Source organism: Solanum stenotomum, chromosome 6 (genome assembly GCF_019186545.1).
Source record: "Solanum stenotomum isolate F172 chromosome 6, ASM1918654v1, whole genome shotgun sequence".
NCBI lineage: Eukaryota > Viridiplantae > Streptophyta > Magnoliopsida > Solanales > Solanaceae > Solanum > Solanum stenotomum.
The window spans coordinates 6,467,471-6,489,366 of NC_064287.1; the positions used below are offsets into that span (position 1 = coordinate 6,467,471).

General features: G+C 34.4%; 2 protein-coding genes and 1 pseudogene across 2 annotated transcripts; 2 read left to right on the top strand and 1 right to left on the bottom strand.

Moving 5' to 3' along the window:
* Positions 1 to 3,653: 3,653 nt before the first annotated feature.
* Positions 3,654 to 11,699, top strand: LOC125869272 (DNA repair protein RAD16-like). Its single transcript, XM_049549838.1, has 16 exons — positions 3,654 to 3,830; positions 4,282 to 4,374; positions 4,637 to 5,757; positions 5,938 to 6,060; positions 6,148 to 6,221; positions 6,447 to 6,507; positions 6,609 to 6,755; positions 6,840 to 6,925; positions 7,198 to 7,267; positions 8,631 to 8,756; positions 9,250 to 9,477; positions 10,075 to 10,179; positions 10,273 to 10,425; positions 10,670 to 10,758; positions 10,828 to 10,908; positions 11,413 to 11,699. The coding sequence occupies exons 1-16, from the start codon at positions 3,791 to 3,793 to the stop codon at positions 11,483 to 11,485; spliced, it is 2,670 nt and encodes an 889-aa protein (XP_049405795.1). The 5' UTR covers positions 3,654 to 3,790; the 3' UTR covers positions 11,486 to 11,699.
* LOC125869312 (60S ribosomal protein L23-like) lies at positions 7,411 to 8,147 on the bottom strand (annotated as a pseudogene).
* Positions 11,700 to 14,555: 2,856 nt separating the features above from the next.
* Positions 14,556 to 21,340, top strand: LOC125869294 (uncharacterized). The gene is made up of 2 exons (XM_049549865.1): positions 14,556 to 14,940; positions 20,637 to 21,340. Exons 1-2 carry the CDS (start codon positions 14,649 to 14,651, stop codon positions 21,170 to 21,172), a joined length of 828 nt encoding a protein of 275 aa, XP_049405822.1. The 5' UTR covers positions 14,556 to 14,648; the 3' UTR covers positions 21,173 to 21,340.
* Positions 21,341 to 21,896: the final 556 nt, after the last annotated feature.

Consider the following 21,896-nt stretch of genomic DNA (forward strand, 5'->3'; position numbering starts at 1 on the left):
ATGTAAAATGAGAGCTCAAGTGAAACCAATTACAAATAGATAAAGATTAGAAAGCACATTTGCTTATACTTGTGGAATAGTGTATGCTAGATTTTTTTCTTTACTTTTCTGTGCGTTATAATCTTTATAAGGCATATGATACAAATGACCAACTGATCAGTGGTAGAAGAGGATGACCTATGCTAGACATTTTAACCCTGAAATGTTGTCCTCATAATTACACAAATTGGGATCAGCCCATGCTAGGCTTTCGCCCTGAGCTAACACCCTTCTATACCAATTGGGATCAACCCATGCTAAGCATTTGCCCCTGGGCTGCCACCCATAAATATACAGATTGCTTCACTTAGTTTCTTTAATTTTTGAGATTGTTATTTTGGTGGTCATAACCATTTTTGAGATTTGAAACTACGGACCAATAGTAGAAGATATGAGAATAATAACTTCAAGGCAGTAACAATGACATAAGGAGCTACGTAACATTAATGAATTTCTTATGAGCTTAAATGACATAATTGACTTCAATTAACTAAGAGGAGAATTCACCAGACTTGTTGCAAACACCACTCCTATACTAGCCCATAGGAGGATAATTACACAATAGTAGAGTAATAAACATATAATGAAGTAGTTCGACGGGAAAAAATATTATTAGCTATATTGGAGATCGTACATTGCCACCATGTTTCCTTTACTAAGAATAGAGCTTAGGAAATTTACTTCGTTGACATTAATCGCAAATATCAGATTTCATTCCAATGAATATGAAATCGAATAACCTTACATACCTTACTTTTTTACCAATACAACTATCACGATTCAGCCCCTCTTTGGGGTGTTAATCTACAATATAATTCATGATTAAACTAATGTTAAAAGCTAATCACATTACGGGCCTCGTAAAACAGTAGCTAAACACTTGCCGGACAGTAGTCCCATACAACCCTTACACAAATGGTGAATCACCACACCCTTTTTCTATACATTAATACAACTTCATACATCCTTTGCCAAGATACTCAAGTTTTCCCAACAACAATATACATAAGCAACCACTATCTATCACCAAAAAACCTTCAGCATAATAGGAGAATATTGAACTTAATGATTCATCACCATCCATGAGTTCTTGACAAATATATACAAAATTCTCCACCCCCAAACCTGTATTAAGAGAGGCAAAAATGGACAGTAGCCTTACTTCAGTTTCTGAAAATTTATCCTCTAAACTTGTACTTCAAGAACTTAAACTCTCCTTCAAACTTTTACTTGAAAAGGGGGACAATATTCAAGAACCCTAAGGTGTTTTAGAACTGCTGTGTTAAGCCAAGAAAGACCAAGAGAGAAACTTAATGAATATGAAATTTTGCAAGTTAAAAAATGAAGCAAAAGATCTGATTTTTATCCCTTTAAAAGGGAGGTGCATTGGCCGACCTTCTTGATCAATTTTGGGCCGTATATTGTCAAGTAAGTGACCCACCTACTTGGCCTTTTAACTTGGGCCTTTGAGGAGTTCAACACTCGTTGGGCCTTGCTGCCAATTATCCCTCTAGTCTACTCAATTTGGACCATAACTAATGCAAGTAGGTGGTAGAGTACTTGACCCAATAATTTGGTCTAAAGAGTCTTAGTAGGTGATCCACCTACCCTGCTAAGTTTTTGAATATTTTAAGGATTAAAATCGACAAATGTATAGTTAAGGAACCAAACCTGATAAGATTTTGGATAGTTAAAGGACTAAGAGTCTGTTTGAATTTGCTTAAAAAAAGTAAATTTTAAGTCAAAAATAAAAAAAGTCAAGCCTAAATGACTTTTAAGTCAAAAAAAGTAAAGTAGGGGAGACCTATTTTTGATATTTAACTTATTTTAAGTCATTTTAACTTATTTTAAGTTATTTTTAACATTGCCAACTAACTTATTTTAAGTCATTTTTTGACTTATTTTACAAGTTATTTTCATATTTGCCAAACACTTCCAAAAGTCAAAAACCGACTTAAAAGTAGATTTGATCAACTTTTAAGTCAATCCAAACACCATCTAAATTCAGTAAGTGTAAGTCAAGAGACTATTTTAGACCTATTTCAATAATTTAAGGCTCATTTGTGGCGTTTTCTCTAGTCGAGGGTACTAATTAATAGATGTTCTTTGTTTTAATTTATTTGTCTGATATTTCTTTTTATTATATATTTGAGATGACGTAAAAAATATTATAAATTATAATAATTAACAACTTAAAATATTAAAAGACATATGAAGTTCGGTTGACTATCAAATTTTGTTATTGGTGCCCCATAAATTGGGACAAAGAAAGTGACATACACTAAAACTTCACTAAATTAATATAGGTGAGACCATGAAATATTATTATTTTGTAGAGGTATTATTTCGTCGATAAATTAATATTAAATAATACATCTACAAAATAATAATATTTAATGGTCCACCTATATTAATTTAGTGAGGTTTTAGTATATGTCACTTTCTTTCTCCCAATTTATGAGGCACCAATAACAAAATTTGATAGTCAACCAAACTTTATATGTCTTTTAAATATTTTAAGTTGTTAAGTATTATAATTTATAGTATTTTTTACCTCATCTCAAATTTATTAATTTAAAGAGTATCTTCATATTTAATGAAGATTAATTTTGATTATATTGAAATCATTGCATCTTACTAATTTATGTATCATATTTATTGAATTCCATAAAAATAAATTTATGGAGCAGTTCGAAAATCACTTATCGCATCTAGAACAATGTTGCATGTTTAGAGGTCCACAACTTAAAAGAAATTGTGGATACCATCGGAAAAAACAACATTGATGATGAAGTTGAAAATGATACAATACCTTTGGAACTAGTCACGCGTAAGGAAGCACTTATTGCATTTAGAACTTTTCACGATTTTATGACACAGTTCGAAAAGACAACACCGAAACTTTTAGATGCAATAGAAAAGTTAGAAATGAGCTTAACTAGATTTAAATTTTAACAAAAAAATACAACACAATAGAATCATATTTCACAAGATAGGATTGACTCTCGAAATTTTGGGTGTCATATAAATTGGAATGATGACAATAACATATATTACTTGAAAATTATGTAAAAAATACTATAAATCACAATAATTAACAATTTAAAATATTTAAAAGGTATATAAAAGAATTATTTGGTCAAATTTAGATTGCTAAAATTTAAAGTTGGTCAAATTTAAATTGATGAGCTCCAAAAATTTAGATTTAAAAATTAGTCAAATTTAATTGCTAAAATCTGAAAAATTTTTATTTAAAAATTGGTCAAATTCAGAAATTGCTAAAATCCGAAAATTAAAATTTTTAAGTTAGTCAAATTTATGAATTGCTAAAATCCAAATATTTACATTTAAAAGTTAGTCAAATTTATTAGTAATTGCTAAAATTCTAACATTTTAATTTTAAAGTTGGTCAAATTTAAATTACTGAAATCCATAAATTTACATTTAAAACTTAATCTAATTTATAAATAGCTTAAGTCCAAAAATTAAGATTTAAAAATTGGTCAAATTTAGATTAAAAAGTTGGTCAAGTTTATAGATGGCAAAAATCCTAAAATGCTTAAATGGTCAACCCTTTATAAATACCTTTCCCGCCGCAGAAATGTCTTACTCAACACACAACAACATTCTCGCTTCTCTCTCTTCTTTCTGTCACTCTCTCTCTCTCTCTCTCTCTCTTCAGGGGAAGAGACGCACTGTTCACACTACTGTTGAGTGTTTTCTCCCCTTTTTCTCTGCAAAACCCTAATCAATGAGGCTCCGTTCTCGTCCTTCATCGTCTTCCGCCAAAGGTTCGATCGAAAAATCCTTCCTTTTATGTTTTCTGCTGCTCCATACATGTGCGATCATACTTTTTTTTGTTCTTTTGATTGAATTTTACTGATTGCTCGAGTAAAATGTGAATTTACAGCTTTTTTGTTTGAATTTTACTGATTGCAAAAGTGAAATGAGATTTTTTAGGGTGTGTTTTGTACTGAGGAATTTACATTTTTTTTATAGATCAATTGCCCATTCCATTTTCGATGTCGGAGTCTTAACGATTTTCTTCTCCGTCATTTTTTCTAAAAGAACTTCTGTTTTGATTAAGGCCTAATTTGTTTAAAAAATTTAATTTTTTTTTTTTTTTGTGTGCGCGATAAAGCATTTCTCTGAGATGGTATATGTTATACATATCTATATCAAGTATGCGTTGTATATAAAGGTAAATGATGTGGTTGGACTTGATGTGAATTGTGAAATTAGGAAAACAAAGCCGCCAATATCAGGACAGCTCTGATGAGGATGACCTTCTTTCTATATCCTCGGATTCTGATTATATTGGAAACAGTGATGAAGGTAATCCATATAACTTTTATTATTCATGCAAATATTATTTGCATATGAGATATAGTTAATATGCCCTCAATTTGGTCTTTTTTTACTATTGCAACTACAGTGAAATTTTAATAGTGTGCTGGGACTTTCTTTTCGCTGATTCATGATGCCTGTTGGCTAACCTTAGGCAAAAATTCATGCAGACAAATATGGATGTGTGTTGAATAGTGAATGCAAGAGGTTAATTATGTGATTGTACTAATTGGTTTAATCATATATGCAGAAGTAGCTGATGAAGTAGTTAATTTAACTGAGGAAGTGGTATGTTCCAATAGAACAAAAAGAAATGGGGGCAAAAAGAGGATTGAAACAAAAGAAGATCAGGGAGAAGAAGAGGAACATGTAGATTGGGTAATGAATGAAGTAGGAAGGGGTGGTGAAGTAGATGCTGGCTACCTTCAATTGATAGGGAGGATAGAGGATAGGAAGAAGATCCGTGAAAAGAATCAAAAGAAGAGACCCACTTTGCTGTGGGAGATCTGGGAAGAAGAAAACGATAGTTGGATGGCTGAAAACTATCCAAATGATCCTGACTTCAATAGTCAGGATGAGTTGGTAACTGAAACTGCTCAGCCACCTTCTGATTTGATCATGCCCTTGCTGAGGTACCAGAAAGAGTGGTTGGCTTGGGCGTTGAAGCAAGAAGAATCTACTGCTAGAGGTGGTATTCTTGCTGATGAGATGGGGATGGGGAAGACTGTTCAAGCCATAGCTCTTGTGCTTGCTAAACGCGAACTAGGGCAAGCAATTTATGGTTCCAGTTTGCTCTCACCTGCCCCTTGTACTTCCCAGGAGCTCCCTGCAGTGAAAGGAACCCTAGTCATATGTCCCGTTGTTGCTGTGATTCAGTGGGTTAGTGAGATTGATCGCTTCACCACTAAAGGAAGCAACAAAATTTTGGTTTATCATGGCGCCAACAGGGTGAAGAATATTGACAAATTTGCAGAATATGATTTTGTCATCACTACATATTCCACAGTGGAGGCTGAGTACCGGAAAAATGTGATGCCACCAAAAGAAAAATGTCAGTGGTGTGGAAAGTCTTTTTATGAACAGAAGCTTTCTGTTCACCAGAAGTACTTTTGTGGACCAGATGCTGTTAAAACGGCTAAACAATCAAAGCAGCAGAGCAAGACTGGAGGAAAACCGTCAAAGCTGAAAAAGAATCCTATTGAAGGTGATTCAGAGATTGATACGGGTAAAAGAGGCCGTGGGAAGGGAATAAAGCGCAAAAGCGAGACTGATGCTGGTTCTGTTGATGATTCAGCCTGTGCCGGTCAAGATATGTCCATGAGGAAGTCAATTTTGCACTCTGTGAAATGGAATCGTATCATTTTGGATGAGGTAAAAAGTTTGTCTTTGTCCTAAAGCACATTGAATACTCAATTTCTCATTTCATGAAACTTTTATGTGCACTCTTCATCTGCAGCTTTCTTTCTCTCTCATATATATATATGTGTGTGTGTGTGTGTGTGAACTAACCCTTCATCTGCAGTTCTTTAACTGATTGCACTTTTGGCATAGGCCCATTATGTAAAAGATAGACGCTCCAACACTACAAGAGCTATTCTTGCGCTAGAATCTTCTTTTAAGTGGGCCTTAAGTGGTACTCCCCTCCAGAACCGTGTAGGAGAGCTGTACTCACTTGTAAGTTTCTTGGGATTAATGTTCTTTTGTGGCTAACATAATTGCATCTTCATTCTCTGAAATTAATACATCCTCACTTTTGGACAGGTCCGTTTCCTGCAAATTGTTCCTTACTCGTACTACTTCTGCAAAGATTGTGATTGCAGAGTTCTGGACTATAGGTAGACTTAAAAGTTTCTTTCTGATCTTTGCGGTTGGAGAGAGTAACATATTTCTCAAGATTTGTTTTATTTTTACTCTGTTATATTTGTTAATTTTTACCAGAGAATTTGTCTTTGAATCATGAATGTTTCAATGACGGTTGAAATCTTTCTTACTTGAATCTCTTTTAATTTTCACCATTTTGAAATCTCGCTTGTTCCCTCTTATGCTTGTATTTATTTTAGCTCATCCGAGTGCCCACATTGCCCCCACAAATCTATTCGGCACTTTTGCTGGTGGAATAGAGTAAGTTATCAAATTGATTTACTTATTTTGGTGCTTCCTGTTATTTCAGACAAAAAAAATGTTGCTGACATCAAGACGTTTGATATGTTTTCTGTCTCTAGTATATTGCCTCACCCATACAATCTCAAGGGAATCGTGGGACTGGAAGAGATGCGATGGTTTTGTTGAAACACAAAATTTTGAAAAGCATATTGCTGAGACGTACTAAAAAGGGAAGGGCCGCTGATCTTGCACTTCCTCCAAGGATTGTAAGTTTTAGTTCACATTAACGCAGTGCTCGAGTTGATAATCATTTTCTCTCCACTCAGTCTGTTAGTTACTTTTGTGTTCAGGTTACTTTGCGGAAAGATTCTTTGGATGTTAAAGAAGAAGACTACTACACATCACTGTACAATGAAAGCCAGGCACAATTTAATACGTATGTCATCTATTTTAGTCACTGCTTATGCAACTAGACACTTTCTTGTTTGAAAGTCATCTTTGTTTTTTTGTTGCTCTCGATCTGCTACTCATGGTAAAGTTCTTATTCAATTTGTTTTAATGGGACAGCTCATGGTATATATATATATTGACACTCCTTGGCTTCTTCATGGAAATATTTTACACCGTTTTCGTCGAAAGTGCTCAATACTAGCTATTTCACCTTCTTCTTATCACTATACTGTTTCTTTCTGATGTATTTTGTTGCAGATACATTCAAGCTGGTACTTTGATGAATAACTATGCTCACATTTTTGATCTACTCACACGCCTGCGACAGGTATGGGGATCGTGCTTTCAATTTGAACTGTTCTGAATAATGTAATGGTACCTGCTTGTATTTGGTTTTAGTTGTGAATGACAGTCTGTGTTGCTGCTATAGGTTCATTGTTAACCTTCAAAAATGGACCTGATGTATTTTCTATAAAGAAATATATCAATATTTCTACATAAATTGTGGTAAAAGAACGAGACCATGGAAATGAAATATTGATGTTGTTAATGGGTGAAAATCTTTTAGTACTGCAAAACTCGGAGCAAATAATTCTTACCAAGACAAAACCCTTTGATGTCCAAAAACTTAGATAAACCATCAAAACATGAATTACAAATTACTTGGAAAATGTACTTCTACACAGTAGCATTGGCAGCACACTAGCGATCCTAGGTCAAAGATCAGCACTCTTTCCCAATTGGGGAAGTGATTGCAGACCCTTCCATTTCACCCTTTGGACTCATAATCACCACAACATTATCTTCAAGGTACATGTTAACAACGCCCTTTCTATGCCATGGCTTGCGAACAATAACAGCAGGCATAACCTTCTTTGTAAGCTCTGGCTTACCCTTGTTGACAGTGGGCATAACCATGTCTCTAACATAAGCTGAAGTTAAATAATGTACAGAGTCTTTGCACCAGTGTTATTAGCGCAGTTCACCATCACCACTACTGGCAAACCCAGTGTCATCCTGAACTCCTTGTCCTCATTTGACATTGTGGACGGTGTTGGTTTGGATTATAGAAACCCAACCTGATGTGTGATCCAGTGTGGCGAAATGTTAGACAAGGATTCCAATTTCGCCTACAATCCCCTTGCTAATAATTTAACTTTTTGGGATACAATCCCGAATTATTCAGTTTAGTTGAATGGTCCTTAAGAAATAGCTTGAATATGTTAAAAATGCATATATCTAAAGTTGTGTTTTGTTTCCCTGAAACTCTGCATATTAAAGTGCCTATTTTATATTTCTTATCTTTAATTCCTTGAATAAAGAAGTGCCACACAAGAGCAGGAGCGAACTTTGACTTCATTAGTCTCCTTTGTGATTGAAAGTGGTTACTCTGATTATTTCACTGTTTTTAGCATGCCTTGGCTACGATTTTCCGTATTTGGGATGTTATTCTCCTGTATATGACCTTGTATACAAACCTTGCCTTCTCCGTTTGCATCTTCTGAATCTGAACTTCCTTAATAATTTTAGGTCCTTAAAGAAATAAATAGTTCAAATTTCTTGTACTTAAGCACACAATTTGACTTTCTATGATCTATGCATAATTTTATCTCAAAAGTGATAACTTAGAAAAAATTGCTTATATTTGATGGATTTTATTTTTCTGTATTTTATTTTTGATCTGACCACAGGCAGTTGATCATCCTTACCTTGTGGTATACTCAAGTACTGCTATGGCTAGAAGAGAAAGCACAAATGATGCTGGCTCTGTTGAACAACCATGTGGTTTATGTCATGATCCAGTTGAAGATCCAGTTGTGAGTTGCATCCTTTCCCCCTTCCGTGAGAAAAGAAATAAAAAAGAAAGGAGCAAATGCTCACCAAGAAACTTGATAATTCATTAAAGTTGAATTTGACGGAGTTCCTACTTATACTACATTAATATTTCATGTATTATATGATGGATATTTCAAATCTTAATGTGGCCATATTTCTCCGCGTTTACATCTAAGAGGTCTTTTCAAAAGCTATTCAGAATAGCTTCTTAAGCCTTCTTAAAGTGCCTGAGCTTCTGAAAATTCTTCTCCAGCACCATATGGAAGACCTTAATATTTAACTATAAATGCTTTTAGGAATGCCTTTAAACACCTAAAAGGACTTCCATAAAACTGTGGACTTAATGATTTAAATTCATGTACCTCATTTCTTGACAATCTAAGAAAAGATGCTATGAATTCTTTTACATAATTCTGTCGTTTGAAGTTTGAATCGACTCTCTTATAGAATGTGTACCTCTCTTGATTATGGCAGGTTACTTCTTGCACACATGTCTTTTGCAAGTCATGTCTAATAGATTTTTCTGCAAGTGTGGGACAAGTTTCATGCCCTTCATGTTCTAAACCACTTACAGTGGATTTCACGGCAAATGATAAGGGGGATCAGAAATCTAAAGCCACGATCAAAGGGTTTAGGTCCTCAAGTATACTGAACAGAATTCATCTTGATGATTTCCAGACAAGCACAAAAATAGAGGCTTTGGTATCCAATTACTTTTCAATCAATAAATATGTCTTATCCCGTCTTTATATGTTGCTTTATTTTATTATTTTCCTCTCACAAAGAGTGCAAGAGGCCGCAATATTGCATCATTTCCTAAGGCTCCCATACCATCTAACTTACCAGGCATAGGATCAAGATGTTACACATGCAGAAGTTCAGGATAATGGTTTCAGTCTTTCTAGATGCTGTATCTTGGTGAATTTGCTTGATATGCACCTAGGAAAATTGATAAATTTCTTGTCAAGTTTGGTTGTGAGCAAAATGGGGGATACATGAGGTCTAATTGAAGTTTTGCTTACCATTGGAAATGTTGCATCAAATACCACCCCCACTTTGAGTAGAAACTAATTGAGTTTGCTTACCATTGGAAATGTTGCATCAAATACCACCCCCATTTTTACTGGAACCTAATTGAGGAATAATAAGTTCTCGTTGTGGTCTCAATCTCATTTATATCCTTTGACATTATGGCTTAAACTCGTCTAATGCTTTTCTTGTGAATATTATGGTATCTCTGTTATGGTAAAAAGAACCACTATGCTTTGTTCTCATTGCTACTTGTGTTATTGGTTCTAGAGAGAAGAAATAAGGTTCATGATTGAAAGAGATGGTTCTGCGAAAGCAATAGTCTTCAGTCAATTCACATCATTTTTGGATCTGATACACTATTCTCTACAGAAGGTAAGATATGATATCTTTATCCCCTTCCACACCTACCCCTCTTGTTGCCATCAGTAGTCATAACAAAAAACATGTCTTGTGTGCATTTGGCAGTCGGGCGTCAGTTGTGTTCAATTAGATGGATCCATGTCTATGACTGCCAGAGATTCTGCAATTAGAAGATTCACCGAGGATCCAGATTGCAGGATATTCCTTATGAGCTTGAAAGCTGGAGGTGTTGCCCTCAATCTTACAGTGGCATCACAAGTAAAGTTTTTCTTTCCTTTCTCTGTCAATGCATATTCTTCATTTCTTGTCGAATACCAAGCGGTTTGAATCCATTGTTGGATTCCTTCTTCTCTTCAGGTTCCAAATATTTATTTTGTTTGGGATATTTTAACTTCCTTCGCTGTGCACCTAAAGAACAAATGCTTTTTGGGACGTGTAATTTTTCGTTGAATGACCTAGATTACTTTCCTTGATGTGTCGCTCTCCTCTTGCACTTTACTAGGTTTTCTTGATGGATCCTTGGTGGAATCCTGCTGTGGAGCGGCAAGCCCAAGATAGAATCCATCGAATAGGGCAGTATAAACCAATCAGGTCTGTGTTTGTATTTCTTTAACCAGCTATACCAATGAAGGGAGCTTATTGTTGTTTTCTCATTTCTAGGATTGTGAGATTTGTGATTGAGAATACAATCGAGGAGAGGATCTTAAAGTTGCAAGAGAAGAAGGAGCTAGTTTTTGAAGGGTAAGTTTCTGCAACTTCATTGTTCTAGTTGCATGGGTATTCAAAGAGAATAATTGATGACTTGAAACTGTTGAGTAATTTTGATCCGTTTTCTTCAGAAATGATTTCAAGATAAATTAAGAGAATCAAGATTTTTTTGTGCTCTCAAGAACATATAATATTGGGCTGAGATGAGTTTTAAATGGAGTGTTATGGTCAGAGACTTAGTTATTGTTGTTAGAAATTGACAAATAATCATTAAGACAGTTGAGCTAAGGATTGGAAAAGGGTCATACACTCTTTTATCTACTTTCCCTTTTTTCTTAAAAATCGGAACATGGAGAGAGAGCTCTTTCTCATTCATAGAAGTCGCAACGATAAATGCTTCTCCCTTCAAATCTCATTTGGACAGAGTATTGGCCTATACCGTTTTTACACTTGGCTTCCGATTTTCCTCTTTTACTCTGATCACTCCTCCCTTCTTTCTCTGAAGTGCTGATTGTCCAATATTGATGTTTTGTGCAGGACGGTCGGTGGCTCTTCTGAGGCGTTGGGGAAACTAACAGAGGCAGATTTGAAGTTCTTGTTTGTAACCTAAATTATATTATGTTCTGTAACTTGGTTCAGCAAGAAAGATCATTTGATCTTTGTTTAGTTTCTTGCTTGAATCTTATCCCTAGTGTTGTTTTGCAAAGTAGAAAAGTCAATCCTCTTCTGTTGGTTTTACTAACCTTAACTTTATCATCATATGTTGGAATTTTCAATTATTGTTCCAACATTTACTCTATATATAAATAAATATAATATTGTTAAGTCTTATAACTATCATATACAACTTGTTATTACATAGGACTCCATTATCATTTTTTCACTTCAATTGTCTTGTTTTGATCTTTTGTTTTACATCTCCATGTATAACATACTATTCTCATTATACATGGAGCTTATATATATATATATATATATATATATATATATATTTGAACTATTTACGTTTAGGCAAAACAACCTCACATACTCTTACAATCTTATATTACTTCCATTCTTTTTTATTTTGTCGAGTAAACATAGGATGCATATATGTCGTTGTCCAAGCTTTGGGATGGCAAGCGGTGCCGTGGTGGAGAGAGTGAACTGCATAAATTCGCGAAGACTTCAACCTATCCCGTATAGCCCAATTTGTTGTTTTCAATCTCTTCCGCCCTGCTTATCGGCTCCTGGGATATATGATATGAAATGATGAAATTTTTAAAAGTTATTTTCTTGCTAAATCATTTTTTTTTTTAGAATTTCATATCTTAATTATCGGGGATGTGAGGAACACATGTCAATGCTGACTGAACTAAATGTGTGTATACACACTTAGGCGAGTCTGACTCAAAATTTTTGTCCACAAGTTTTTTTTAACTAACACATCATTTTTTATTCAAGTATAAAAAACACAATATACTATTTTTCTTTTTAATTTTATATCTAAACTATTGTGAGTGTAAAAAGTATAACTAAACTATAATTTTAAGGGGAATTTTCGCAAATAGCCACTGTAATAAACTTAATTATTCTCCACAGCTATAGTTTGTATATTTACGGGTTGTAGCTACAGTTTCAGCTGTCTCGTTTGTATAATTCGTGGATTTTTATAATTCGCAGGTTTGTATAATTCACGGGTACATTTATATAATTTAGTTATTTTTGTATAAACTCGAACTGACGAATTTATATAATTACAAACATATGAAGTGTAAACAGTTATACAAATTATATTATACAAAATAACATTATACAAAAGTTATACAAATTATATTATATAAATTCCGAATTATACTAACGTGCGAATTATACAAAACTAAAAAGCCGAGCCGCATAATTATACCTAAAAGTAGGTCGTGAATTGTAATTAAGACAAATTATAGATATGTTAACTAATTAACTAGTATATGTTTACTTATACACGTAATTTTCTCTAATTTTAAAATATTTTTTTCTCATCTTTTTAAACTCAAAATGCGACATATAATCAGTCCATTCATTATTTTGCCACATCAATATATGGTATATTACACTCTTCTTATTCTTTCTTTGATTATCAAAATAGGAGCACTATATAATATGACAGTTTTTTAACACATTAAATTTTCAATTAAAACATATTCTACTTATTTATAAGAGGGAGTTTAGGTTAGGGTGGTTCAAAATCAAATCGAAATTGATAATTCGAACCGAAAAAGAGTTATTGGTTTATTAGTAATGGGTTATTAGTTTAGTGGTTCAGATATTTTTTTTTTTATTATTGGGTTATCGGTTCTTAACGGTTTGAGGTTTTTTCTTAATGGGTTAACTGATAAGTGATAACCCAATAGTAAATTAAATAACTATATTTATACCATTTTGTATATAAAGTCATTGATTTAGAGTTTAGTTTCCTACTTTTATTTCTGGCCATCTCAAAATCTTGGTTATTCTACAATGTTAAAGTGTTTGCATTTGAGCAAGATGCAACTTGTGAACTCATGTACATGATTCATTCGATTTGTCACCTTGTTTTTAAGTATTTTTCATTAATTTATTTTTGTGTCAAATCTTAACGGTTAAACCGATAACAATCAATAACCGATAAGCCAATATCATAATGGTTCTATAACGGTTTAACATCTCTACAAATCGATAACCAATAAGTCAAACCGATATACTTCAAAATCGAACCGAACCGAACCGACCGATACGCAACCCTAGTTTAGGTACCCAAGCAGGCAACAGGTCAACATGCTTGGTTGAGCACCTTTTGAACATTTCTGTAATTTTCATATGATTCTTCCGTTTTAATTTGTTTGTCTTATTTTTTAATTTTTAGATATTTAAAAATTACATAAAAAATACTATACATTATGATAATTGACAATTTAATTTTTTTTAAAAAACGTATAAAATATTCGATTGATTCTTGAAATTAATCTATCGGTGTCACATAAAATGAGACAAAAGAAGTAACATGTATTATTCAATTTGAAAATTACGTAAAAGGTATTGTAAATCTCAATAATTAACAACATTTGATTGACTCTTGAAATTCTATATGTGCTACATCCATTTGGACAAATTGAATAATATATATTATTTGAAAATTACGTAAGAAATACTATAAATCACAACGATTAACAACTTAAAATATTTAAAAGACATATTAAAAGTTCGATTGACCCTCGAATCAGTGTCACATAAATATGGATAGATGAGTAACGTATATTGTTTTAAAATGACGTAAAAGTAATATAGACCATAAATTCATAATTAAAAAATTAAAAATTAAAAGAGATAAAAATAATTTGTTCCCAGAAAATTTATCAGTATCGCATAAATTTGAACAAGGAGAGTAAACATATATTATTTAAAAATTACGGTACTATAAATGACAATAATTAACAATTTAAAATATCTAAAAATCATATTAAAATTTATTTGACTTTCCTGATTCTATTTATATCACATAAATTGAGATAAAAAAAATAAGTAACAGATATTGAATCTGTGCTAGCACATGCACTTGTTTCTAGTCTTAGTTAAAAAAATTTAAATAATTTTTTTTATCAAACTTTAGATGTCTCTATTCTGTGGTAAACCATTTTTTAAACAAACACCTTGCAATAGGTGAAAGAACAAAAAAAAAAAGGGCATCTTTAGATGACAAATTGTCAAATTGTCAATTTGATTTGAGCATACAGCATGAATAAACGCCATGGGAGCTTAGCTTAGTTGAACAAACGATGTTGGCCACATACCTTATACTATTCGTACTTATCTCCCTTGTTTTGGGCGAAATACTTGTATACTTTGGGATTTGCTTCCAGACCCAATTTCAAGAACCAATTCTTCTAGCTTTGTCTCGCGGAAACAACAGTTTGATCGTATGGATACGGATATTGATGTTCGCCATTTTCGTGTATTGGGTATACACCAGTATTTCCATTTTATGTAGCTGGAGGATTTTTCACGGACCCATCGATTGGAGTGATGGGGTTGCTCTCAATTTACTAATTCTACAATCTTCTCTTATGGGTAATGCTCCATTTCTTGTTTTTTTTCCCTTTCTTTCTATAAACTGAAAATAGAATCTTTGTTGAATGTACTGCTTCGTAGTGAATCTTGATTTACAACTTTTGGAATCTATATGTGGAGTACCTGTAACTGAATAGTGTAATTTTAGATAACTGCTCTAGTTTTACAGAACCCCTAGATATTTTTTCTACTTCTAAAGTACTGTTTTTTTTAGTATTAGAATGAAATAATAGAGAGGAACTAGTATAGAGAATTCATGTAGCCAACTCCAACTTGGTTGGGATTGAGATATTACTTGTTCATCCTTAATCAGAGATGTTGGATTCTAGTCCCATTGGGTATGGAGTCGCCTTTGTTAGGGAGTGTTTTGTCCCTCAATGTGGGACTTTACGGTGTGAATTCAGATTTTCTCGGGACCTAATTTGGGTCGAAACCGAAAAGGGACATATTTGATTGATTGACCCACAATGAATAAGTTGAGTTCATGGCTAGGGGTTGAGGAACCTTGGTTTTAAATTCTGGTAGGAGTAGCTTGCATGGAATAGTTAAAAGGATGGTCGAAATAGAAAACTGTTATTGGGTTATTTCTGATAGAAGGAAGGAAAGGTAAGTTTTATAGAACAATTATATATNTATATTTAGTTATAAATATTTATTTATTTTTTTTTTTTTTTTTTTTTTTTTTTTTTTTGATGACAAGGGAAACCCGCAGCCGCTACCCTTTGGGTGCGCATAGGGTAAAACCCTCTCCTATGCAATAGCTCGCAAACCACATAGGATAGGTAACCCGCAGTAGGCAAGCCTGGTGCGACGAGCTCAACCCAGAAGGCAAACCCCTTGCTTTCGCTGGCAAGGGATTTCGAACTTGAGACCAGTTTTATAGAACAATTATAAGACCAACAATGTGATATGAGCGTGAATGTTGGGCTACTAAAAAGTCCAACACATCCACAAAATGAATGTCACAGAAATACGAGTTTGGTGAGACAAAAAAAAAAGACCAAATTATGCCAAAGGGGGAAGTAGTACACATTGAGGAGAAAATAAGAGAAGGTCGTATGAGATGGTTTGAACATGTCTTGGGCTGACCTTTAGATGTACCAGTCTGTTGATGTGAAAACATGTTGTGTGGAGATGTTAAAACCACCTGAAATGAAGTTGTCTCGAAAGGCCTACAATTTCTTGGAATTCATGCAAATTTAGCAAAATATGAGGCACAATGGAAGAAAAAGATTTATATAAATAATACCAATCAGTTGGAAAAATGATTTAGTCATGTTAGTATGTTTACTTTAAGTTCTATTCTTTCAATGATTCGTTTAGCCTGTCAGATGTTTTTGTGCAAGTAGCATATATAGGAAACTTGTTGTCCTTTTTATTTTTATTGTATAATATTGGCCTGAAAATGAATATAAATGTAGAAACATGGTCACAAGCATCAAGGATCGATAGGTTCTTGATATCAGCTGAATGTGACGAGGCCTTTAAAGAAATCAAACAATCTATTATGCCAAAACAATCTAGTGATGCTAGAATGTGAAGAATAGGTGAAACCAATTCTTACTTCGAACTCGAGAACACGTGGTTTCAGGTTTCAGGTTTCATAGAGAAATTAAAGGAGTGGTGGGAGAAGTATGATGTTACTGGCAGTCCTGATCAGGTACTTAGAAGGTCAAAAGATTAATAGGAGATGTTAAAAAATGGAACAAGGAGGAGTTTGGAAGGTTAGGCAAGAGAAAAGAAGAGATGTTGGCGGAACTGGAGACTGTGAATCAGAATGCTCAATACATGCACCTTAGCGAAGAAGAAAATCACAGAAGGAGGGACATAGAGATGGAGTTGGAAAAGATTGGCAAAGCAAAATAGACTTCATGATGCCAAAAGTTTAGATGTCTTTGGTTAAAGCAATGGGATAGGGAACACCAAATCCTTTCCGAAGGTAGCAAATTCACACAGAAGATGCAATACCATAAGCTGATTGGTGGCAAAAGATGAGGTGGTAGAAGAGGCAGAAGGGACTAAAAGAGGAATTCTGAGTTTCTATCAGAAAATTTTAATTACTGAAGCAGAATTTTGGAGACCTTCAATGGATATCTATGGGCATGGGACCATAACTGAGGAGGAACAAAGGTGGTTGGAGAGGGACTTTAAAGAAAGGAGGCAATAAAACTGTTCGTACTTGATAAAGCTCCAGGCCGTGATAACTTTACAATGGCCTTCCATCAAAAAGCTTGGCAGATACTTAAAGTAGATGTCATCAAATCCCTAAAATACTACCAGGCAGACCTGCAGCTTTGCTAGAGCTTGCAATGCCTCCTTTATTGCCGTAGTTCCCAAGAAGAAGGGTGCTGAAGATATAAGAGATTTTAGGCCCATTAATCTGATAGGAAGCGTGTATAAAATTATATCTAAGCTGCTGGCAGAAAGGTCGAAAAAGGTAATTAAAAAATTTGGTTTCTCTTAAGTGGAAGGCAAATTATAGATGCTTCTCTTATTGCAAATGAGTTATTGAACTGGAGAATGAATAAACGGGAGCAAGGGATTCTTCTATGTAAACTTGATTTGGAGAAGACATATGACCATGTTAGTTGGCAATTTCTATTCAACATCTTGCAGCAAATGGGATTTGGAGAAAAATGGCTTAAATGGATGAAGTTTTGTATCACAATAGCATGGTATTCCATTTATGTTGAACCTGTGGTATTCTTTCCACCTCAAAGAGGGTTGAGATAAGGTGGCCCTATGTCTTCTTTCCTTTTCATTTTGGTAATGAAAGCTTTTCGTAGCATGACAGGAAAAGTAGTCTAGAACCAATGGATTAAGGGGTTCACAGTAGGGTCCAGAATGGGAGAAGAAATTTCAATTTTCTCATCTTCTATGTGCTGATGTTAAACTGATTTTTTGTGAAGCTCAGACAGGCCAACTGAGACATCTGTAGATGTTGCTTGTTGTGTTTGAAATTGTCTCGGGCCTGCTCATTAACTTGAAAATCAGTCAATCATCCAGTTAATACAGTGGACATCACACAAGAGTTGGCAGAGATACTTTGATGCAACATAGGCACTCTTCCCACTACTTTTAGGAGCTAAATATAAAAGCAATCAAGTATGGCAATGAGTAATAGAGTAGTTTGAAAAAAAGGTTGGTCACGTGACAGTCACCATACCTTTCATTGGGAGAGAGGTTTACTTTGATGAATAGTGTGTTGGATAGCACTCCAATGTATTTCACGACCTTGTTTCCAATCCTAGGTAAGGTTCTCAAGCAATAAGACAAAATCAGAAGAAGGTTTTTAGGGAATAGCACAAAATACAAGTTTCATTTGGTGAAATGGGCCAGAGTGCCCAAGGAGAAAGGACGAGGCTTTCTCAAGATGGTGGTGAGAATTAAGCATGGACATGGTCGATAGAACATCACATGGTGTTGGTCCATGGAATCATATTAGCAAGTTATGGCAAGAGTTCAGTGATCTATTAAAGTAGGCAACAGGGAAAACACACTCTTCTGGCTAGACAAATGGAGTAGCAGCTTTCTGAAAGAAGATTTTCCTGGTTTGTTCAGATTTGCTGTTGAATGTTGATACAAAATCCACAGTGAAGCAGCTTAGACAAAACAATACCTAGAACATTACTTTGAGAAGGCAATGCCATGATGATGAATTGTTTTCCAAAAATTCAGGATATACAACAACATACCTATTGTAATCTCACAAAGTGGGGTTGGGGAGGGTAGAGTGTACGCCGATCTTACCCCTACCGAGTTAATTCAGAATAACCAGATACAAAATGCTTCAAAGAAGAATCTGGATTTACGTTTGATAAGAAACAACGTTAATACATTATGGTTCAATACTAATTGTCAACTTTGTCCATCTAAGCTTCACCATAGCAAAGTTAGTCCCAAACCCGGATAGATTGAGAGTTACATTAGGTTCGGTGACAGCTAGCTTAAAAATAGTCTCTATGTGAATTCTCTAATATTACCTGAGTAGAGCGGAAAGGATGCATATAACATTGTTTGGGAAAGGTAACATTATTATATAAAATTAAGCACAAAGTTTGTGCTGAGAGCTATCTTGATAGCTTACAGAAAAGCAAAAACCCCTAGAATAAATCTTCGCTCTACTACAAAAATTCCTTCAAAGAATGTTGAGTTCCTTTCCTTCCAAATAATCCACCATATACATCCAGGTAAGCTTTTCTACCGTCAATCCTGATTAACAACTCATCCCTTGAAGTTCCAGCATGCTAGCAGATCTCCAGATGGCCTTGTAGGTTCTTGAAACGGAGAGCCCCATGTTAAGACTTGCTAGTTATTTGTTGCGAATAAACCACCTATTAAGAAAAAGGAAATGAAGTCTTCTGTCAAACTATATAATTGTATGTAATTCAGTCTAAGATGAAGCTGCATAAAATGCAGGGTAATCCCTTGTACATTCTTCCGCCATTTCAAAACACAGATTTCGAACTTCTGCTGATCCATTGTATTACCATATTCCAACAAATATAATTGTTAACTATCTAGTATCATAATAATGTGACTAATCTTCCTGTATATTTTTATCCATCCTTGAATAAGTAGTCCAAGATTGGAGATGCATATTTACCAAATGAGAAGATTCTAATATCGAGAAAATTAAAAGTGAACATGTGGACTATATGTATATGTAGATTGTAGCCACCATATACATGTGACATTTGCTTCTTTAATTTCAATTTTATCATCTCAAACATAATTTTCAAACTAAATAGGTGATTAAAATCTTATTATTTTTTAATATAAAGTTTGTCATACTTAAGATAAGATACACGTGCCGAGTGTCTAGCTCTTCAATAAATAACAAGGCACCCAGGACCTCACAATTTTTGGAAGCCTGTCATTCTACTGGTGAAATGCCACCGAGTTTATTATTTACAAGTAACAATCATGTCAATTACCTTTGAGCATTTGGAACTAATGTTTTTTTTTGTCATCTCTTTGGTAGCTATTTCCTCTTCCTCAAATAGATTGTTTCTCCATTTCTTTGAACATTTCTCCAATGTCTTGTGGGATCGGGAGCATATATTGCGACTACTTTAACTGCTGATTGTAACTCTTTTGCTTTCGGCCTCCGCTGCTAACCATAACAGAAGCCATTTATATCGTTCTTGTTTATTCACCTGACCCCCAGATATCTTTATAAGTCCAGGAAAGGTTATTTAATGAAAGCATATTGAATCCTTTTGTACGGGTATGAGTGACTAAACTAACTTTGAACCTTATACGTGGCTTCCCGCATATCCACCAGTAATGAATGTGATTTTGATTGTTCAGTCTAATAACATTGACTCACTCCAAAAAGTACTACTCTAGTTTCTTTCAATTTGTTTATCTTACTTTTCTATTTAGTCCTTGTAAAAGAGAATGCCTCTTTCCCTTTTCGGCAACTCTTTAATTTCAACTTTCCACATGTCATGTTTAAGTCTACAAGATTAAAGGACATTTTGGTACATTCTACATATCTTTAATTAAGACTTCAAGACTTTGTGCCTAGTCAAAACCTGACAAACAAATTGAAATGGAGGGAGTACCTAAAACTGAAGCTGTTGTTTGTCAATTGCCAATAGGAGTGACATTTATATAGGTTGTGCAGATGAATATACTCGAACACGTTCTGCAAATCCCTTTGGTTTTAATGCTAAACCTGTGATTTGCAGGATTTTCACTATTTGCATGGATGGTGTTGGACAAATTGCACCCTGTAATAATGGAGAACATCTCTATTAGGAAGATTATCAAGGCTGAAAGAAAAATACTTCAGGAGAGGAAATTGCATATGGAGGGTCATTGTAGAGTTTTACAGGGGAAGGTTGCAGATTTGACAGCTAAAATGAAGAAACTGAAAATGGATTATCAGATGAAAGCTAATAAGGCTCGAGCTGAAGGAGCTATCGTGTTAGAATTAAAGAACAACTTTGAAGAATTCCGTCTCAAATATGATCGTTTATTTGATTACAATCAGACACTTCGGAACCAGTTGCAGTCAATAAGCCACGAGGTCCAGAAAATTGACGAGTCAAATGAATGGTCTAATTTGAAAACCAAGCTTGGGTTCCCAACAGTTGAAAATAATGGAAAATGTGTAGATTTTGAGAATGTATCGGAAACAGCAACAAAATATGGTGAGTACCCTTTCTCTGCCACTCCTTCATCATCCTCGCCCAGACACCGAAGACCAATTTATCAGTGTTGAGGACAACTAACACTTGCTTCCACTGGAAGATGCGTTTTTCTTGTAAGTATAACTAATGTAAATTATCAAAGAGAACTGATGACTGAAAGTTGGATGTGCAGAGACTTGAGCTTTAATTTCCTCCTCCTCTTCTTCTTCCATTTATTGGTTACTTCAAAGGTGAATAAAATTAATGAATTTACCTTTGCTTCTTTCTTGTGGAGTCATCTATTATTTGCCTGTGTCATCCTTCATTTAGCCTGTTGCCATATTCATGTAAGCTGAGCTTGACCAGCTTAAAGAAACAAGCATCACATCTATTGGTAAATGCCACTGAAAATCCAAAAATAACAGGGCTTATTGGATGTGCCTCTGAACTTTGTTTAGGCTGTGTTTGGCATGAAGGAAAATGTTTTCTTGGAAAACAATAAGATTTCTTATTTATTTAATAGTGTTGGGTAAGTAAATACAAAATTACTTCTCCAAGAACATTTATACATAATCTAGCAAAACACTATAGGGTGGGAGCAGGGGGGGGGGATGGTCCAGGGATGGGTTTTTTGGGCGTTGAGTAGGTGAAGAGGAGACAATAAACTTGAAATGACACTTCTGGAGTTTGTTTTCCCTGCTTTTGGTAGGGAAGTCATATTCCACATTTTTAAGGATCTTCTTTTTCTAAAAATGATGTTTTCCAAATATTTTGACCACACATGGAAAAACTGAATGTTTTACTCCATGTCAGGAG

Excerpts from the sequence above, each read along its gene's own strand:
- LOC125869272 (XM_049549838.1), top strand. The coding sequence starts at position 3,791 with ATGAGGCTCCGTTCTCGTCCTTCATCGTCTTCCGCCAAAG. Across the intron at positions 6,926-7,197 it reads AGCCAGGCACAATTTAATAC|ATACATTCAAGCTGGTACTT; the intron begins GTATGTCATCTA and ends ATTTTGTTGCAG. Across the intron at positions 10,426-10,669 it reads ATCTTACAGTGGCATCACAA|GTTTTCTTGATGGATCCTTG; the intron begins GTAAAGTTTTTC and ends GCACTTTACTAG.
- LOC125869294 (XM_049549865.1), top strand. The coding sequence starts at position 14,649 with ATGTTGGCCACATACCTTATACTATTCGTACTTATCTCCCTTGTTTTG. Across the intron at positions 14,941-20,636 it reads TCTACAATCTTCTCTTATGG|GATTTTCACTATTTGCATGG; the intron begins GTAATGCTCCAT and ends TGTGATTTGCAG.